At 33.8% G+C, this 20,102-nt stretch overlaps 1 protein-coding gene across 1 annotated transcript in view; it reads right to left on the reverse strand.

Annotated features, from left to right (window-relative positions):
* Positions 1-583: 583 nt before the first annotated feature.
* The window catches only part of Ptr (patched domain-containing protein), a 103,724-nt gene continuing 84,205 nt past the window's right edge, over positions 584-20,102 (reverse strand). Inside the window, exons 4-14 of the mRNA XM_076409503.1 lie at positions 17,574-17,755; positions 15,367-15,554; positions 15,152-15,310; positions 14,099-14,299; positions 13,567-13,698; positions 7,616-7,735; positions 7,372-7,558; positions 4,511-4,730; positions 4,245-4,454; positions 1,825-2,152; positions 584-1,767 (exon numbers count right to left, since the gene is read on the reverse strand). Coding sequence (XP_076265618.1) covers positions 1,043-1,767; positions 1,825-2,152; positions 4,245-4,454; positions 4,511-4,730; positions 7,372-7,558; positions 7,616-7,735; positions 13,567-13,698; positions 14,099-14,299; positions 15,152-15,310; positions 15,367-15,554; positions 17,574-17,755 — 2,652 coding nt within the window. The 3' untranslated portion in view covers positions 584-1,042. The remainder of the gene's footprint in view (positions 1,768-1,824; positions 2,153-4,244; positions 4,455-4,510; positions 4,731-7,371; positions 7,559-7,615; positions 7,736-13,566; positions 13,699-14,098; positions 14,300-15,151; positions 15,311-15,366; positions 15,555-17,573; positions 17,756-20,102) is intronic.

The following is a 20,102-nucleotide window of genomic DNA, read 5'->3' on the forward strand; positions in this document are numbered from 1 at the left end:
GTTGATTTATAACTTCCAGAATTTGAGCCACTTGATCGCATGATCGAGCTGCTTCTGTAAACGTTCTTGAAATGTAACTTCGAACCTGTAGGCTATGAAGAAAGCAGTATCGTCAGCGTAAAACGCGACGTCAATGTGCTCGTTTCTCAGCAGATTTAAAATTAAAAGGTTAAATTAGGCTGAGGCCAGGAGGAAACCTGGAGATACGTAAGCATCGATTTGTTTTCGACTGAAAAGTATTTTCCTGATTTTGACCTGGAAAGATCGCTCCGATAGGTAGGACTTGATGAGAGCCGTTAGGTCGGTAAGAGACTAAGGAGTGGTAGTTTGATTGTAAATCGAATTATTGTCAGGGGATGCAATTTTGTCCGATTCTGGTCTTTTCTAGCCTATGCCTTTCCTTTAATCTGAATCTATTACACAGAAAGTTAAATACTACTCTAAATTATTGATTCTATTCACCTGAATCGAGCTAATCTGCATGGACCATTTTTGATGCGAATTTCACGTTTAAGAGGAGCTGGAAGGTTTTTTCTCCACGGTTGGGGTTGTGATGAAATTTCATAATAAAAAAAAAACAGTGTTATGTATAGAAAATATATTTTACGGATGAAAAAATATGTTACAACTTCGTTTGCTAAATCTAGGTACTTAAAAAATTTCGACTGTACAATCCCTAACTAGTCTACGAACAAATATTCACTACAGTTGAGCAATTGTCTCTATTGATAGGATAAATATTACGTCATTTAATTAACATTAACTGATCAGGACCTCATCAATACCAGCGAAGGTATTTGGTAAGCGTAGGTCAAATTAAATTAGATTTTGCGGTCGCTATTATGACTAGTATAAAGAGCTACGATCAAGGTAACGTGATCTTATTTATAAAATGGTCCCACACAACAGTTTTCCTACAAATCAACTTCATTTTCAATTCTACGTATATTCGATAACATTATTACTAGATTATAAGTATACCACTCACGTTCACACTAAACACACTGCAATAATACTTGAGCTATTCGATATGGTTCAGAAACTATGGAAAATGAGATTCTTTCAGGTATCTAGGAAGCACAATACCGTGATGCGAGTGGGATCTGACCAGACCCCCGTTCTGATGGAAGTTCCTCTGTTCGGGGGGCGAGTATCTTCGTCTTTCGAACCGACTCCTGCTCTCTTCCGGCCTGTATGCTTCGTTGAATCTGCCGACGTCTTCGTCTCGCGTTCTGTATGTTCCTGTGCCGTAAATATCGATGTGGGGGCTGCGCTGTTGGTATAGGTGCGCGTCGGATCTTCGTCTCCAATTATCCCGGTATCTTCTCTCTTCCTCCTGAGGCATCTCCGATTTTTTATTCGAATGCGTCGAGGATTCGCTGGAGTTCTCTTCCGAGGTACCCAATCCTAAATCCTTGTCGATATCGCCGAAACTTTTGAAGGCTTTCTTGTGGTAACGTTCGATCGGCGTGAAAGTGGACGTCTTCAGGCTGCTGCCCAAGTGGCTCCCGTTCAGCGTGAATTGGGGATGAGGAATGCAGTATGGATGCGGTAAAGATTTCTCTATGCTCGATAGTTTCATGTCTTCGTCGTCGTCGTGTCGAGTACAGGAGCCCGGTCCGAATAAAGATAAGAGGACGGGCAAGAGGAACAGACCGTGCATAGCTCCCAGGAATACTACCAAGAAGATCATCTTGAAGAAAACGGCAAATATGTAGTTGTTGGCTAAGATTAAGGCTACCATTCCAAGAATCGTACTGACGGAACCTGTAAATACCGAATAAAGTTATCCCGGTTCGGTGATCATTAACTGTCGAGATTTACCTTGAAATATGGGCAGTCCTAACGCGAACAGAGCCTCGCTCATTTTTTCCTTCGACCGTTTGGCTGTTGATGACATATAAGCGTAACAGATATGGGCGGTAAAGTCAACGCTGAACCCTATGCACATAATCAGGTTGATCATCGAGATAGAGTCCAAGTTAACGCCCCACAACGCCATGTAGCCGACGACCCCGGCTTCGATCGAGATGATGCTGAAGGCCACCCAAAAGGCGCAGAATATGTTCGGGATGAAGATGAAAGACACCAACATCATTATTCCACCACCGATGATGATATTTTGAATAGAGAGCGGGCGAACAAGTTCGAACTGAAATAGAAACAAAATAATTACGTTATTATTAAAATAAACACATTGAAATATACAGGGTGGTCCGTAATAAGGTTAATTTTTCAAAATTAAAAGAACGTTGGACATTTTATTATAAATTATTCAATAAATTACCGGCTGACATACTTATTGTGATCGTCTGCATTTAGTTATGTCAATAATTTGCTAATTATGTGGCTATGGTTTTGCATACTTGTTAAAGCCAGAAAAAACACTAGTTGTTTAAAATAATTGCTAGTTCTGGAAAATTTTAACCGGTATTCGGTAATATTTGGTAGTTTCCGCCTGATTTTACGACGTTGTCATTTACAAACAATCGAGATGTAGAATCCAACGAACTACAGGTCCCATTTTGGATTTTACCCTGGAAAGAGCTCTGTTTTGTAAATTTAAGGATATTTTGATTATAAATAGTAGACAGCAATGAATAAATCAGCGATTTGTGAATATTGCCAAGTACGTTATTGTAACACTTTTCATCTGAACAGACATTCCATCCAGGTACAAACCATTCATTCTTTATATTTCTATCTTATTTATTTATATTATATTCTTGAAATGTAAGTACAGTTTGCAATAACTGGCGACGCTGCAACTTCAAATCGCATTCACATGTTGTGATTTTTCAGAATTAGACTCTTGTATTGTTTAATAGTAATAATGACGATTATTGATAATCATGAGTATCACGAACATCATAATGTTCATTATTGGGAGAAATAATCAATATGTGACTTTATGAATATGTTAATCCGAGTATATGTTAATACTGCTGATGCAAAATTTATTTTTAAACGTAATTAAAATTAAAATGTGAATAAAAATTACATATTCTAGATGTGACAATATCGACAAAATTATCAGGATATGGTGATTTTCAAAGCTCACGTAATGACAAATGAAAGGAATGTAAAATGTAACGAGTTATTTAATACTGTTTCGTAGGTATCACTGTTCCTATTGGTTATTAAAAAATATGCTGTGATATTTGGTAGGAATATGTAAGGAATGGGTACTGACACTAATGCAGACGCTATTGTATGTTTGGAGTATGCAAAGAGAAGCTATTAAATAAAATAATAAAGTTACAAGAGAAGAATCCAAACAAACAAGGTACATTTAAAGTACACAGATGGTGGAAAAAAACATATCCAAAGGCAATAAATCAATATGTAATTATGTTATGTAGTATGTAATAATATTATACCTAATTGAGTATATTGATGCTGTTACTTCGATATTGAAATATGTCATATGTCAGTTAGATACTTTTATTTATATCATTCTAAGTTATTTAGTGAGAAAGAAAGGTATATTAGGAATATTAGAAAATTTGAGCAACATAAGTATCTATTGGTACAGGTTTCGTTTTATTTTGAGTTAAGTTTTTCAAGTGAGAAACCTTAGCCAAATTTACTCTGCAATGAAATACGTAAGTGTGTCTGCACTCAACCGTCTAATCATATACTACATATTATTTATTTCCCTGTAGTCCTCATCTCCTACATAACCTAGTAGTTCTAACCTTCAAATGACGGGTGACAGTATACCATTTAGTTTAAAAGTTTCAGTAAAACCATTTTTATTATTTTCAAAACAATGCACCGTGTCGGAAGTTGTTGAAAGATGAGTGGTTTGCCACCCACCGTATAATCTAAATATAATTCCCAGTGATTATTGGCTATTTCCAGCACTGTTTCATGGAAAGGGATTTGACTCAAACCAAGACTGTCGAAATTCAAGCCCCAAGACAAATCGTTTTACGATGAAGGTATAAAAACAATAGAGAAACGCTGGATTGAATGTTCCACTCTTAAAGAAGCTTATCTAGACTACATTTTTACCTAATCATTGTTGTTTTAGTAGTTGGTGTTAAATATATGATTTATATCGATACAAGAGCCAGTGTAGAAAAGAAGAAGAACAAAATATAACCAAAAAATGTGATCAGGCTGATACAACACTGGAAGAACTAAAATCGTCATTAAAATAGCCTGATGTGATCATTATTAGTGATTAAAACAAAACTCCATCTTATAGTTCTAATTATTAATTACGATTAATTACTTACTTGGTCGAAGAATACAAAATATGGATGAAAGACTGTAGCGTTTAATGGAGAGTCCTTACATATCTTCCGCAACGCCCTCACCATCTCTTTCTCGTGCTCCGTGCCCGAAATATTAACTGCCTGTATCAGAAATCTCATCGCAACGATGTTCTCCTCTTTTTCATCGAATTTCACGTCCAAAGAAAACGGACTAGACGGTGCCAACCACAACTGAAACAATACAGATTATAAAATGTCGTTCACGGCAGGTCAAGGTGTTTACTGACTTCCTTCAAAGCTTGGCTGAAATCCTTTTGACTTTTTATCGATATATTCAAGTAATCTTCGTTTCGTTCGACGTACTGTAAGAAGCTACGCAACCACGACTCCGTGTAGAGTGTGTTGGACACGTAGGAGGTATTCTCGAAGGTCTGGGTCAGCTTCTCCACTTCTTTTTGAACTTGGGGATCGGAATAGTCGTACTTTCCAGATATAACGACTTGTACTCTGAAAAAAAGCGAGAGAATATCGTTTCGTTTTTGTTCTAGGTAAATAAATTATTAAGGGGATAGTCCAATTTTTTTTTCCTCTTATCGACATTTTCGAATTTTTTTAAGAATATGAGGCCTATAAATTGGTATGAAGGAATTACCACCGATAGTATGACTGTGTCTTAAATCGCATCGGAGACATTTGTAACTAACTTCATATTGAAGCTTCACTCAGAGGCTTCATTTTTCAGTATTCAGTGTCATTTCGTCGAAATTTCAATAAAAAATATTTTTAGTGCGTTAAATCCATGCTCCATCGATATCAACGTATGAATACTGGTTTCGAACTTTTAAAAGAAGTCTTCGATTTTCGAATGGAGTCTTGTGATTTTCACACCGAAGACAAAGAGCTTTCTGGATAGACAAAAAAAATTGAAGATGAGGAATTGAAGGTAATGCTGGATGAAACCATTAATAGGGATCGCTATCGACTATAAATGATGGATTTGCACGAGCACTAACAAGCAAAGACACAACAATATTAGCCTTCAACATGACCACTGTTGACCACATGTTGCAAAACCGGCAAAAACATACTTGAAAGCGTTGTAGTGATCCCAGATTTTACTCCTTCTGATTACTGCTTGTTCCGATTACGAGTTTTGACCTATCTGAGTAGCGTTTTACCAGATATAAAAAAATGGGTCGATTTGTGGATAGCATCAAAAGATTGCTTGAAAGACGGGAAAAACTAGCGACTATAAATGGATAATAGTTTGTATAAAATGCATCGTATTGCAATAAATAATAAAGTTCTAATTTTACTTTGATATCATAGAAGAATTTAGAGGAAAGGTTTGCATCAAATGTCAAATAAATCGGTTCGGTAGAACATGAGATGCCATGTCAACCACCTCGAGAAAAAGAGTTTCGAGAAGAACGCGTTTAGTTTAGAAAGTTTTGTCTTTAATAACAGCTATATCACGGAAAATAGTTGAAATTTTGAGAATTCCTCTTAAGGTGAATATCTTTAAACGTTTAAATTTTGAAAATATGAAGAAAAAAACGATTTTTGCCAATTTATAGATTAGAACTAGCGTTGGGAACTATCGACTGAAAACAGTCGAAAGAGTCGATAGTCGCAGAACAGTCGTAACAGTTGATAGTCAAAAAACTAGCGACTAGAGCCATTTCAAAATAGGCCTCAGTTTCGGCGATCACCTCTTCATTTGACGAAAATTTCCTCCCAGCGAGCATTCTTTTGAGATCTGAGAACAGGAAATAGATGCTGGTGGCCAGATGTGGAGAATATGGTGGATAAGGAAGCAATTAGAAGCCCAATTTATAGATTTTTGCCATCGTTTTCACTGACTTGTGACACGGTTGTCTTGGTGAGGCAGAACTTTCTTTTTTTTCAAATGCGGCCGTTTTTTCGGCGATGTCGTCCTTCAAACGGTCCAATAACGCAATGTAATAGTTATTCCATGCTCATCCCAAAATACAGGCGCCCATTGCGTTTTCCCACGCTTTGGAGCGGATTCGTCGTGTGCAGTTCACTCGAATGACTGTCGATTGGACTTCGGAGTGAAATGATGGAGCCATGTTTCATCCATTGTCATATCGACGCAAACACTCGGGTTTATTATGCTTGATCATCTTCAACCACTGCTCCGAATCATCAACTCGTCGTTGTTTTTGGTCAAAAGTGAGCTCGCGCGGCAACTACTTTGTATAGAGCTTTCTCATGCCCAAATATTCGTGAATGATATGATGTAAACGTACAGTTGATATCTTTAGAGTGTCTGCTATTTCATTCAATTTCAATTTATAGTAATTCAAAATAATTTTATGAATTTTTTAAATATTTTCGTCAGTAACAACCTCTTTTGGGCAACCTCTTCCACTGCGTATTGGATGCTCATTTCACCACGTCTAAACTTAGCATACCAATCCTTGATGGTTGATTTTCCTGGGACAGTGTCCGGAAACTCGGCATCAAGCCAAATTTTTGGTTCAACTGTATTTTTTCTCTTCAAAAAACAATATTTTATCAACACGGAAAATTCTTTTTTTATCAATTTTTTTCACAGTAACAAAATTTGCTTCACTCAAAATGCTATAATTCACAAACTAATGCATCTTTTGAGTGTAGAGCTAACTAAAAAACATATGAATTTAATTCTAGTAGCGCCATATATGTATCAGGCGTGGGACTTTTCAATTGACCTGTTACATTAATAATTTTGAAAAAAAGCGTTCAAAAATTATATATTAATGTATAACATGCTATATTTATTTATAAGCAAACTGCCAAAAAAAAAAACATAAAATCACATATATTACATTTAAATCAATGTAAGCATAAATTGGGCATATTTTTTTCAAGGTCGCGGCTAGGAGGGCAGTGCCAGAATGTTAAAAATCAGTCGAATGAAACTAGTAGAACGGAAAATAGTAATTAAAAGTACACGACTGAAATAATCGATAGTAAATAGTAATAAAATCAGTCGAACCGAAAATAGAGCCTGAAAACAATCGACTGAAACAGTCAATTGTAAAAAGTAGTCAGTTACTAAACAGTCGATAGTCGTATTCAGCCGATAGTTCCCAACGCTAATTAGAACTCTCCCTAAAAGAAGAGTTTTTCGATTTATTACCTATAGGGAAATTCTCTGTAGTAATCATCCTCTCTATCGAAGAACTCAATGGCGTACGAATCGTTCTTTGCCACCTTTCTTCTTTCTAAGCCCTCTTCGATCTGAGTGATTCCATATCCCGCACCGAGTAGGTACACGGCGAAAATAATAATAACCATAAATTTCACGCAACCATTGTTCAGGAACACTGAAAATAAACAAATTTCGATTACGCAAGCAATAAATAAGAACGTGTATAACAAACCCGCAAAGTAGTCTCTGAAGAAAACCATCATTCCGTGCTCCCTGTTGTCTTTGGGATTGTCCATATCATCGGGGTCCACACCACCACTACAGAAGACTTTGTATAACCAGCATCGGTCCTCTGCAAAAAACCATTTTTATTAGTAAATATTTAAATGTTGTTTATTGTTTTGAAAGGTGCAAATTTAGAATGTATGAGTGAATGAACTCAAAATGTTTTTATGGCTACCAGGTCGAGTTTCTTTCTAATGAAATCATCGAACTGTGTTAGCTTGCGTTTGTTGATGGAAATGAAAGTGTCCGCTATTTTTTTTTATTGAAATTAAATGCATTTGGAATTTAGGGTTTAAAAGCTGTTTTTTTTATAGTTGTGGGAATTAATGACTTATTTGAAAAATAATATGTCCTTGTTCATGGCTAGCTACTATTTTTCTTTTATTTTCAAGCAGAAATTGAATTTCGATTCAACTTTTCTTTTTATAGGATGGTTGGTATTGGTTGTTTATAACTTTAAATATGTTGATATAACACTAGGAATCGATATCATTTGTCTTTTTTTGCTTCCTATGAAAAACAATTTGCTTAAAATTAAACTGAACAAATGTATCGTTAAACATGTTATCATCATAACATCTGAGGGCATAGCTAGCCATGGATAATAATTATAATCCAACAGACCTAATCCTTGAATCAACAAAGTTCGAAGTAATACCTATTTGTTTGACCCATTTGAGTGTTTCCATACTTGTCTTTGATCTAGTCTAAGCACCGTCGGGCTGTAAAATGATTTTGTAGTGTTTATCAGTGCATTCTAGTAATTTTTCTTTTAACGCTTCTTCATTTAGCTATTTAATATAATCCTACCATCCTACTAGATATCTTTGGATATTTATCTCCCTATCTTTGACTATCTATGCATGGGTTTGTTGGAACATATCCATTTTTCATCAGAAGTTGTAACTCGATATAAACATATTTTTCTTTCTTGCCATTGAAGCAGATCAGAAGTCGAAAAACACCTCTGAATGTGAAGGAGACAATGTCCTTCCATGTTTGTAATTCTCGAGCCGTTCAAACATTTTTCTGACATTAATTTACAATAATTTGCGTAAATTTGTATGAGTGCTCGATGAGTTTTGATTTGACATGAGTGATTTTGACTCGATCATATGTCTTATTCTTGTCTTGGAAATCACTTTCAATGTTTTTTCTCAGCAATAATATGGTTTCCACCAAAATACAGTGACTTTATTACGGGCTTCCTTTCATATTAAAATAATGAAGTAAGACTGCGTAAAAACCGTAAAAAAAATTCATAAAGTTTTTAAAACAGAAACAGAAATGAAGTCAGTGCTCCAAATTCTATTTATTTTTTCTTCACTGTTTTGACTGAATCAACGTCTAATGATTGAAATACCAAAATATTTTTACATGTTCAACTTTGATACTCGTAAAATTGTATTAACTTTTTTAGAGGTGTGATCTTTTAATTTATATAGCGACCGTAAAATGTGATGAATGAAGTGTTTCATTTATACTAAGATGGTAGTGAAATGGCAGTTCAAGCATCTCTTTCATTAAACTCTACACATTTTATAAGTGGAACATTCCGTAGGTCAAATTATAAGACTGTTCTCTTTTGAATTCATTCAATTATCCGGGATCAGCTTACTTATCAAGGAAATAAACAATTTTACAGACAAGTTGACGTCAGATTGGTAATCCTTCCGCAGTTCAAAGTGCTGTATTAGAACTAAATAACAGCCGTACATTGAAAAAAACCATATTCCGTATATTCTTATCACAGGCATGACAGATCAGGGTGTAAGGCCATCAAAAATGGACTGAAATTGCTGTGGCCTAGGACGTACAGTCACCAATAGCAGATTGCAGTAGCTCTGTAGGTCGAATGGGTACACCATCAATGAAACCAGTCCATATTTGGAAATTTGGTTCATACTGCTATGAAAATTTTAGTAAAAAACAGTGCGATTGAGACAAAATGTTTTTGTTTCAGACCTTACACCAATTATAACTCTATAAACTACATTTTTATATAGTTATTTTGAGTATATATAATATTTATTTAGTTATTGACAATCCCCCGTATTAACATTAAATATTTTATGCTCTACTTTTGCCGCGTTCTCTTCAATTTCGATTATATAATTCGGTAATTAGAAGGAAATAAATTATCGTAAACTACATTAAGATCACCGTAAGACTTTCTCCATCGCAATGTGATATTTCCATTTACACTTGTATTGTCGGACTAATATGAGCGTAACACGAGTTGCTTTAATACGTGCTAGTTAAATGGCCAATATTAAACAAGATTTTTATGTTATTTTATTTTTATTTACAATTCCTGTATTATTATCATCAAAATTTGTTTATTCACAAAACCAGTCGAAATATTAATGGATTTGGTGTCCATTATGAGTCCCCGGCCTAACACATAGATGGCGCTACTAGAATTAAATCCATGTTTCTTAGTTAGCCCTAACCCCCAAAAGATGCGTGTATAAATTTGACAACTGTTGGATCATTAGTTTGTGAATTATAGCATTTTGAGTGAAGCAACTTTTGTTATTGTGAAAAAAACGGATAAAAAGGAATTTCGCGTGTTGATAAAATATTGCTTTTTGAAGGGAAAAAATACAGTTGAAGCAAAAGCTTGGCTTGATGCCGAGTTTCCGGACACTGCCCCAGGAAAATCAACCTTCAAGGATTGGTATGCTAAATTTAGTGGTGAAATGAGCACCGAATGCGGGGAACGCAGTGGGCGCCCATATCATATCATTCACGAATATTTGGGTTGAGAAAGTTCTGTGCAAAGTGGGTGCCGCGCGAGCTCACTTTTGACCAAAAACAACGACGATTAATGATTTGAAGATGATCAAGCATAATAAACCCGAGTTTTTGCGTCGATATGTGACAATGGATGAAACATGGCTCCATCATTTCACTCCGAAGTTCAACCGACAGTTATCCGAGTGGACTGCATACGATGAACCAGCTCAAAAGCGTGAGAAAACGCAACAGTCGGCTGGCAAGAAGAAAAGAAAGTGCTGCTTCACCAAGACAATGCACCGTGTTACAAATCAGTGAACACGATGGCAAAAATCCATGAATTGGGCTTCGAATTGCTTTCTCATCCACCGTATTCTCTAGATCTGGCCGCCAGCGACTATTTCCTGTTCTCAGATTTCAAAAGAATGCTCGCTGTGAAGAAATTTTCGTCGAATGAAGAGGTGATTGCCGAAACTGACGCCTATTTTGAAACAAAGGACAAATCGTACTACAAAAAAGGTATCGAAAAGTTGGAGGGCCGCTCGAAGGGTATTATGTTGAATAAAAAAAAACTAATTTGGCCAAAAATATTTGTTTTACTATGGTAGGCCGGGGAACTTTCAATTGACCTGTTGGTACTGCTGGCACGAATCAAGGTGGTAGTTAAAAATAATATAACCGAATGAACTAATATCAATCTTTATGCGAGGATTGCTATTTATAATTAGAGCCTAACAGTAGAAAGATACCCTCATTTTTTACCTGAGTTATACTTAAATGACAAAACCTTCTTTGGAAGGTTATAAAAGTGATAAAGCTTACACTTTGTATTGTCAAGGTTGAAAGTATAAATGGCAGCCCTACTAGCATGAATCATAGATTGTATTGTGTTGATTATTTTTACTTAATATGGATTTTTTATTAATTTAACACATATGTGTTTACTAATCCAATATGAATAAGTAATTTTCTTATTAATATATACATTATATACAATATATACATTTCTGTTTCATTTTATATCAATTTTTTTCATTGCTGAAAAGTAATTATACTTGTCTTATGTTTATATTCTATTATTTCAAAGTTTTTCCATTTATGACCGGTACATATTAACGTTATATTCGTATCAATCTTTGGTGAATTTTTTGTTATATATAATGTAGTTAATTAATGTTGCTATTTAATTTGTTGCAGAAATAGGAAGGGGGATCTAAACTAGCTATTTTGCATTATATAATAAATAGTTACTTCTGTTTTAAGCCCAAGCTCTGATCATATGCTTCAAAGCCGAAGAGATAGGTTTCCTTCATTCTTTAGCTTCTTGTTCTGATTCAAGAATCATCCATAATAGTGAGACGTGCATCCACAACTTGCTAAATAATTGGAAAGACAGGCTATGTCAATAACTACGCAAGTAACAGACATTACTACATTTATAACCTGTAAGAACATCTCCGATTTATAGAAGTATTTTGTTTTCTTCTCTCTCTAAATGTAAAAACAGTGGAAACATCAGAAATTATTATTCAAGCTGGTCTGGTCAAACTTCCTCCGACTTCCACGTCAACACAAAAGCGAATAGCTCTAGTGAGTAGTATGAGGCTCAAAGCAATGCGATTTTTACAGTACTAATAACAATTTAGAAATAAATTTCTTATCCGATTTAGTTCAATTAGCAGTTAGAGGTCTCTATCAGTAGTACCATTAGATTCCGCTAGCGAGAATCCTTCAGGGGAGTTCGATGTAGACCTTCCTAGTTTCAAGAGAACTGGGAGAAGACAATAAGAAAAAGAGAGCTCACAAAACTACTGAAAGCAAAGAAAATAACTTATTTTTGGTTTTCCAAATGCAAGCTTCAGATTATCCACCATCTCCGATATCACTAATAGAGGCTTCACAGACAGATCAAATTAGAAAATTTAAAGATGCCAAGTCGATCCTCGAACAACCAGTTTGAACTGATGAAAAAAAAAAAATCAAACAAATCTCAGGTGATACGAAGAAGGTTATAACATTACAGCATCATTTTAATTGATTTTAAAACTGCGTTCCAATATATTTATTCCATTGTTGGCGAAGCACCTATTGTACCCGCAATTTACTGCATCTTTTCAAAATTTAATCTAATATGTTATAGCTATTACTTTATATATAACGTACATAACTTCTGTTAAGGCTTTAAGACTTAATCCAACACACCGTTATCCGTGACTAATTAAACGAAATGATGGGATTACCCATCTACCTTTCTGGGATACCTTATTAATTGTTGATTATTTTTTTCTTGGGTTAGAATTAATTGTTATAAATCTTGGTGTATTTACAGTTACATTTTGACAGCCCGGTTATTCTAGTCTTGGTGCGACGTTTTAAAACACATACTAACTTTTAGCATATCTGATGAAATATATTGTCCTGATTTATATAGATTCTCTTTAAATATATTTTTAACTATGAATGTTAAAATTTTATTCATTTCAATGCAAGGGTGGATCATTTGCTTAATACGTATTTCAATTTAATTATAATTTATAAATAAGAACTCGATGCTAATTAATTCAATAAGTTTGCTGACCATGACATAGAATTAACATTTCAGACTGAAAGGTAGTTTTATTTATTTAAAGTTATGGTTATTGTGCTTTCATATTTTGGTTTTTAACTTCCGATAATGGAAAATGCTGCGTAGACGGAAAATTATGTGGGATTTATGGTGATGAATGTTGAATGATGAAGTGATAGTGTCAGAAGACACTAATGCCAAGAAAGACTACATTGACACCAAGACATGATGTTTCAAACATTGAGGAATGCTTACTTTTTATATGAATAACTTGGAAAAACTTGAAAAAAAGCGAAATTACTTTTCCCCCAAACCGTTACGTTTAACAAATATCTAAAACAGTAATGGTATGAAGATTTATAAAAGGATTAGCTTCCATATATTCATTATAATAACAAGTAAATTGTTACCAAGAAAGCGTAAAATATTGTTATAATGTATATGATATATGAGCTTCAGTCGACTAAGGAATGACGATAAAACAACTGAACAATCATTAATTACCTTTCCAAAACGTTATGCTATAGTTTATAAGTGATCAGTTTATTCTGTCATGAATTTTAATTATAACGAATATGATTTCAGGTACTTACGCGATTTTGATAAAGGCTGGACCTTGAAGCAGAAAATCGAATGTAAATTCTTTTGCTCGCAATATCCAGAAATAGCGACACATGCAGCGAAGAATGTTAAATGCCATACGAACAGGAATACGGTAGCGGCACCTGAAAAATGCATTAAAAATTGTTTAAAATCATATATATATAACTGTAGAAAATGGTGTATAATTTATTTTATACAGATGTTTTAGGAAATTTATTTCATATAAAAAAATATACAATAATGGATTTAATGTTGTAAATATTGATCATTGTTTTCTATGATCTTGATGATTTTCTACAGTTTTTGCCCCTTTTTCTGGGAATGTTGCGAAACTGTCTTGAAAGAACGATGTTGGCCTAGCAACTATCCAATCATCGATCCATATACACGCTTCTTCAGTATTTCGAAACCGCGTGTCAGTAATGACATGCTGCATTCTGAACAAGTGTTAATCAGAACGTGCTATGTCTGGTTAGTAAGGATGGGGCAGAATTTGGAAACCTATAGTAACCTAATACTGACCTGAATATATACAAAATATAGTGACGGATGGAAACGGGCTGAATATTCCGATCCAGAAACTGAAGAAATCGGTCACTGATGTGATCGTAATGGACACAGCTGCCTCGCTCAACATGAGGGCCATTCTTTCGGGCACTGGCGTTTTAATCGAGGTTCGGCGCCAAGCTGCTAACATCACAAAGGTATCATCGATTCCTATACCTGTAAAGTAACGTATCATTATTATACTGCACTTGTTAAAAACGCACAGCTCTTCGTTTCAACTGATCAACTGATTTTTATGTATTTTAGGATTTTGTAGTTGAAAATAATATGGAAAAAAAAACAGTACGTGGAAAAACTTGGAGATGATTACTACGCAAATTAAAATATGAAGACAATGGTTGGCAGATGTGTGGTGATTTTAACATTGTGAATAACTGAATTGCTGAATGAGCTGTGTGTGTTATGGCCCCATTTTGCCGAAACCACATGTCTTCTAGCCCTTGCTCTTCCATTAGACACAAAAAAATTTCGAATCATGTCTTGGTACCGTTCAGCAGTAACAATAACTGCAACACCTTGGCAATTTTCAAAAAAATAGGGACCAATGATGTTTCCAGAATGAATACCACACCATACGGTTATTTTTAGTGGATGCAATGATGTTTCAAGAATTAATTGAGGATTCTGTGTTCCCCAGAAGCGATTGTTTTGTTTATTGTCGTGGTCACTGAGAAGAAAATGGGCTTCATCGTTCATAATTAATTTAGACGAAAAATCTTCAATTTCACTAGACAGCCTTAGGGTTACATTACTGTACTCAACTCGTTGATCAGGATCGCTCGCTAGCAATTTTTGGACTAATTGAATTTTGCACGAGAACATTTTCAAATCAGTTTACAAAATTCGCCTTAAGCAGAGTGCAGTTCTTGTGGCGTAATTTATCCGTAATGATAAAATTTGGACGTTTACACAACACAATGGTTAAAGCGAAACTGAGCTAAACATCACATAACCAAGATGGCGCATAATCAAAATGGTAATGGGACTTTTGCCCCATCTTATACTTACCGATCATCAAAAATGGTGCTGCCAAATTTATGCCGATAAAATCCACACCAGCGTACATACAAAATCCGAAAGCTCCCAAGGTCGCCATCGCTGCACTCAAATTTCCCAAAAGACCCAGCCATGGTTTCGATCTTACCCAGTCAGACATCATACACGTCACTGGAATTGATTATCATCATACAGAATCAATGATTTATTCAAAATCGTAGGCTTACCAATAGAAAACACGGCCATAATGACAAACGTCGACGTGAAATACGGTATCACAGAATTAGTGTTCTTCTCCAACTCATGATCCAAAGTTCTGGAAGCGAATCGGGCTATCCTGATATGCTGGAATATGTTCTCTCTGTCCTGGATTTTTTCGATCAGGTCGAGGAAGGCGTCTTCCCAAGCTGAACCTCTGAAAATCATAAAAACATAATAATAACAAAATTGTTATTTCCAAATTTGCAAGAGAATCAGTATACACGAGTTGTCTTGTCAAGTTTGATTCAAAAGAAAGGAGAGGAACATTGCTGTGATAGAATTTCAACACTAGGATTTTTTAATAATTATTGAAGAACTATTAATATCTAGAAAAATTTGTCCGAAATATCCGTGCTGTCTTAACACTCAATTTCAAAGGGATCTACCACACGAAAAATTTACTGTTAGTAAGTAAAACAAACAATAATGAATGGAATTAATCCCAAGATATCTCCCGGATTTTATCTAACAGCTGGAAGAATCTTACAAGAACTGCCAGAGAAGTTAGAAACTAGCACTTGGAAAATATCCCAAATCATTATGATTCTTAAACCAGGAAAAAAATTAGAAGACGTTTCCCCTTATCTTCCAATAGGTCTATTATCTGTGATGCACAAGGCTTTCGAGAATCTACACACTAAGAGGCTAAAACTGAACCAATTATATTGGCTTACATAGCGTAAATCTAAATTATCTTTGGATAATAAGATATTGCTGTATAAGTAATTTTTAGGCCAAGATAGGTATGATATCGAATTGTGGTACTACTAGCAAATCCAACTTTCAGAGATTCCAAAATAAAGTGCTACCTTTTGCCAGTAACATTCTAATTCAGCGCGATACCCCTCTGGAAACCATAACAAGTGTGATTCCACGGGCCAGTGTGTTTCCCCTTATGTTCCAATAAGTCTCTTACCTGTGATATAAAAGGCTTTCGAGAATCTACACAGTAAGAGGCTAAAACTGAAACAGTTATATTGGCTTACATAGCGTAAATCTAAATTATCTTTGGATAATAAGATATTGCTGTATAATTATTTTTTAGGCCCAGATTACAAATAATGCTGAGGCGATACAAGAAGTTATCACAAAAGAGATATATTCCATTCTAACTTCAAAAAATACAAAAACAGTACTACAACTCGAAATTCAAGACACAAATATTGACGAGGAATGTATTTCATCTGAAGACATTTGAATAAAAAACTAGCTAGAATGAAAGAAATAATTACAATAGGTGCTACAACAACTTTAGAAATTAAGCAGTATTTGGAAATGTCACTTATTGGGGCATAAAATGATATTATATGATTTATATCAGTTACATTTAAAATATCTTGCTATACCTGCAACATCTATCCCCTCGGAATAAGTTTTTTCAAAATCTGGCCAATTTATTAACAATCAAAGAAAACTCATCACGGGAGAAAAGCTGATCATGTTCACTATTTTTGTATAGTGATTAAAAACTATTTCCGTTCAATAATAAATAAAGCATTTATTTATTTAAAAAAGCTCTAGTGGTTATTGCGCGATCATTTTTAATTATGTTATGGATTAGTTTTTTTCTATGATTACGTATATGTTTAATTTTTATTTTGTATTTATCGTTATTGTACATCTTTAGTTTTTAGGTTTTGTTTAAATTCTGTTGTATTATCTATATTTATTATAATATGTTATTTAAAAATAGCGACTAACATATCAAAATACCATAAAACATTTGTGCGGTTATTATTCTATTCCTCTTTACAGATCCACAGAACATTCAGATATAAAAGTAATTCTACTTCCTTTTTTTCCTTTACTTTTTTAAAGTTAATACGTGAAGGAATATATATATATATATATATATATATATATATATATATATATATATATATACATCTCCGTCTCGCTTATACAACCGTTGGAAAATATAAGCACATTTAAAATTAACGCTCCAAGCAGTTAGCTCCGTCCTTTTCACCCTCACAACTTATACAGGAAAGAATTCGTACAAGGTCTGACATCATCAATGAAAAAAAAAAACAGTCGCACCGTGCATTTGACTGAAATTACTTAATTACTATTTTCAGTCGCTAGTTTTTTGATTATCGACTTTTTCGACTATTTTCAGTTGATAGTTCCCAATTCTAGTTAAAACATTACCTAATCTAAAGGAATAACTTACAGTTTGTCGATTTTCTTGCTATCGGCATTTCCGAAATATACTAGTTGAACTGATGGTACGCTGATTATGAAGCCATCCTCACTAACTTCAGTCCCCCCGAAGAACACTGGAAAAGCATGAGCATCCCAAGTCACCGGATTGAACATCAATGGAAATGTCAAATTAATATTGTGGTTTTCTACCTGTAATTAAAATGAAGTTTATATTTTTGTTATTATCATACATATTTTTTTTGAAAAATACAGCACTATTCTACGAAAAACAGCGATAATTTATTCAACGTTCGGTTCAAGCCGGTATTTTCGCATACATAGTAAATATGAAAATATAGTCCAGATTTCAGAAACAAGTCAGACCGGAAAGTTTTCAGTCGATGCCTTAATAAATTATGAAATATGCAATTAATTACTGTTATGGTTGACATATAAAAGGAAATTAAATATAGTTCACTAGAATAAATAGAGGTTGTTAGATAACAATGGATAATTTAATTATGAGAATGTGTGTGAACATAAAAGACCTTTTCTTTGAAATATAAACTAGTTAAAGGCCAAGCAAACAGCTACGTTTGTTGAATGGTAACAATAAATGGCAATTAGTGGTTTATATAAACTGAATACGTCAGTAATTGTTGGAGAAAAATAACCTTTTCTTTCGTATTTTTCAAAATGTATATATTTATTCATACAAATTTAACTAAATAGACTATGTTATATATGGAAACTTCACATTCATCGATGAACTTTCACACCTTTCTATTTCTGAAGCCAGATGTTGAGAACTTCTGATATTTCTGCATGTTTTAAAGCCAGCTTTTCATTTACTTTTAAATATTGACTTGACACTATCTGATCAGTACTTAATTCTATTATATATGTCTCTTTTTGACACTTAAACTAATAACATGATGAGCTGGTTTAATCAAGGAAATAAAAATAAAAGGAACTGTAACATTTACTATATTTAGTAGACTAGTAAAAGTTAAATGCAAACTATTACGGACTGAAATAAATTAGATTACGATTAACATGTTAAATGTGGGAAAATGTGTTGACTTTGGAGAACTTGAAGAACAAGCAATTCATACATTTAAATTAATACTATACATTCACTTTTCTGATATTACTTGGGTCATATTTATTAGAGCAAACCAGGAAAATAGATACAATGTTATTATTTATCATTACTATTAATTGTTACATTTATTACCATAAATATATATTATATATTGGGTCTGGGAAAAAGTGCTTGGAAATATATATATATATATATATATATATATATATATATATATATATATATATATATATGTATATAATAACTGTCCAACCATCTCTCCATTTTCGGTATTTCTAGACCAAAAGCAATATAAATAAAGCTACATTCTTATAAGAGTTTGCTGTTGTAGCTGCAATTATCTGATAATATATCTGATTTATTAGCAATTGACATGTATTGAAAAAAATTTCAATTTTATAAAATATTTTCGACTTTAGTATTTTATTTTAACATAAAACATAAAAAAAAAACATCATAAAACTGATCTCTTGATTTTGCTGACTCTATTATAAAAAATCGAATTTATTCATTAACATTATTATCAGCCTTAAAGATGTATCAATATTATTTTTCATAAAAAAATTAGTGAGTTAAATTAAAATTAGTTGGTAACGTAACATAAGTTGTGCTAATATTTGTATTTCATAATGTACAACACACCAGAATATATTAATGTTAATTCAATTTATACTTTCTCTTTAAAAATAGTATATATTGTTTAATATATTATATATAAGTAAACATTGAACGAATTTGCGAAGCATTGCAACTCTTAGTAAGACACAGACTGAAAAGAATGAAACCACTTGATCTCGTAATGTAGTGTAGTTTGTTTAACAGAAAAAAAAACAACAGTGCTAATTAATATATGAACATCATTGCTGTAGAGACTAAGCAAATATTGATCGATGATTCTCTTCGGCATATATTTTAAAATATTAAATAGTATTTAAAAAGATTGATAAAACAAAGGCGAAACGCTAGAATAGTACGGCACAGAACCAGAAATGCTGTAGTCAAAACAATATTTAATAGAATTAGTGATCAGATAAATCAAATGATTAAAGAGTATACACAGAGTTTCTTCGAGAAATATGTAAGTGAATTAAGCCCGGATCTTACAGGCGTCGCTGCTAACTGCGATATCAAAATTATTTGAGAAACTGTTATTAAAACGTATTAAACCATTTATAGAAATACGAGATATCCAGTTTGGATTTCGGAATCACCATTCGACAATCGACCAAGTCACAGAGTGACAAGCGGTTGTTGAAAAGATATTCGAAGAAAAGAAATACTGCCTTGCAACATTCCTGAATGTCTCACAAGATTTTGACCGGGTATGACATCTACAAAATGAGCAAATTGCTACCGCGGAATTACTGTCGACCTCTGGAATCATATCTTTTCGAAAAAAAATTGAGACTTTCGTATGAAGGGGTATTCTCCACACTTAAATGTATTTCGGCT

The sequence above is a fragment of the Rhynchophorus ferrugineus genome, unplaced genomic scaffold (genome assembly GCF_030347505.1).
Source record: "Rhynchophorus ferrugineus isolate W39M unplaced genomic scaffold, kcgeb_rfMv2 rfM7, whole genome shotgun sequence".
NCBI classification, from domain to species: Eukaryota; Metazoa; Arthropoda; class Insecta; order Coleoptera; family Curculionidae; genus Rhynchophorus; species Rhynchophorus ferrugineus.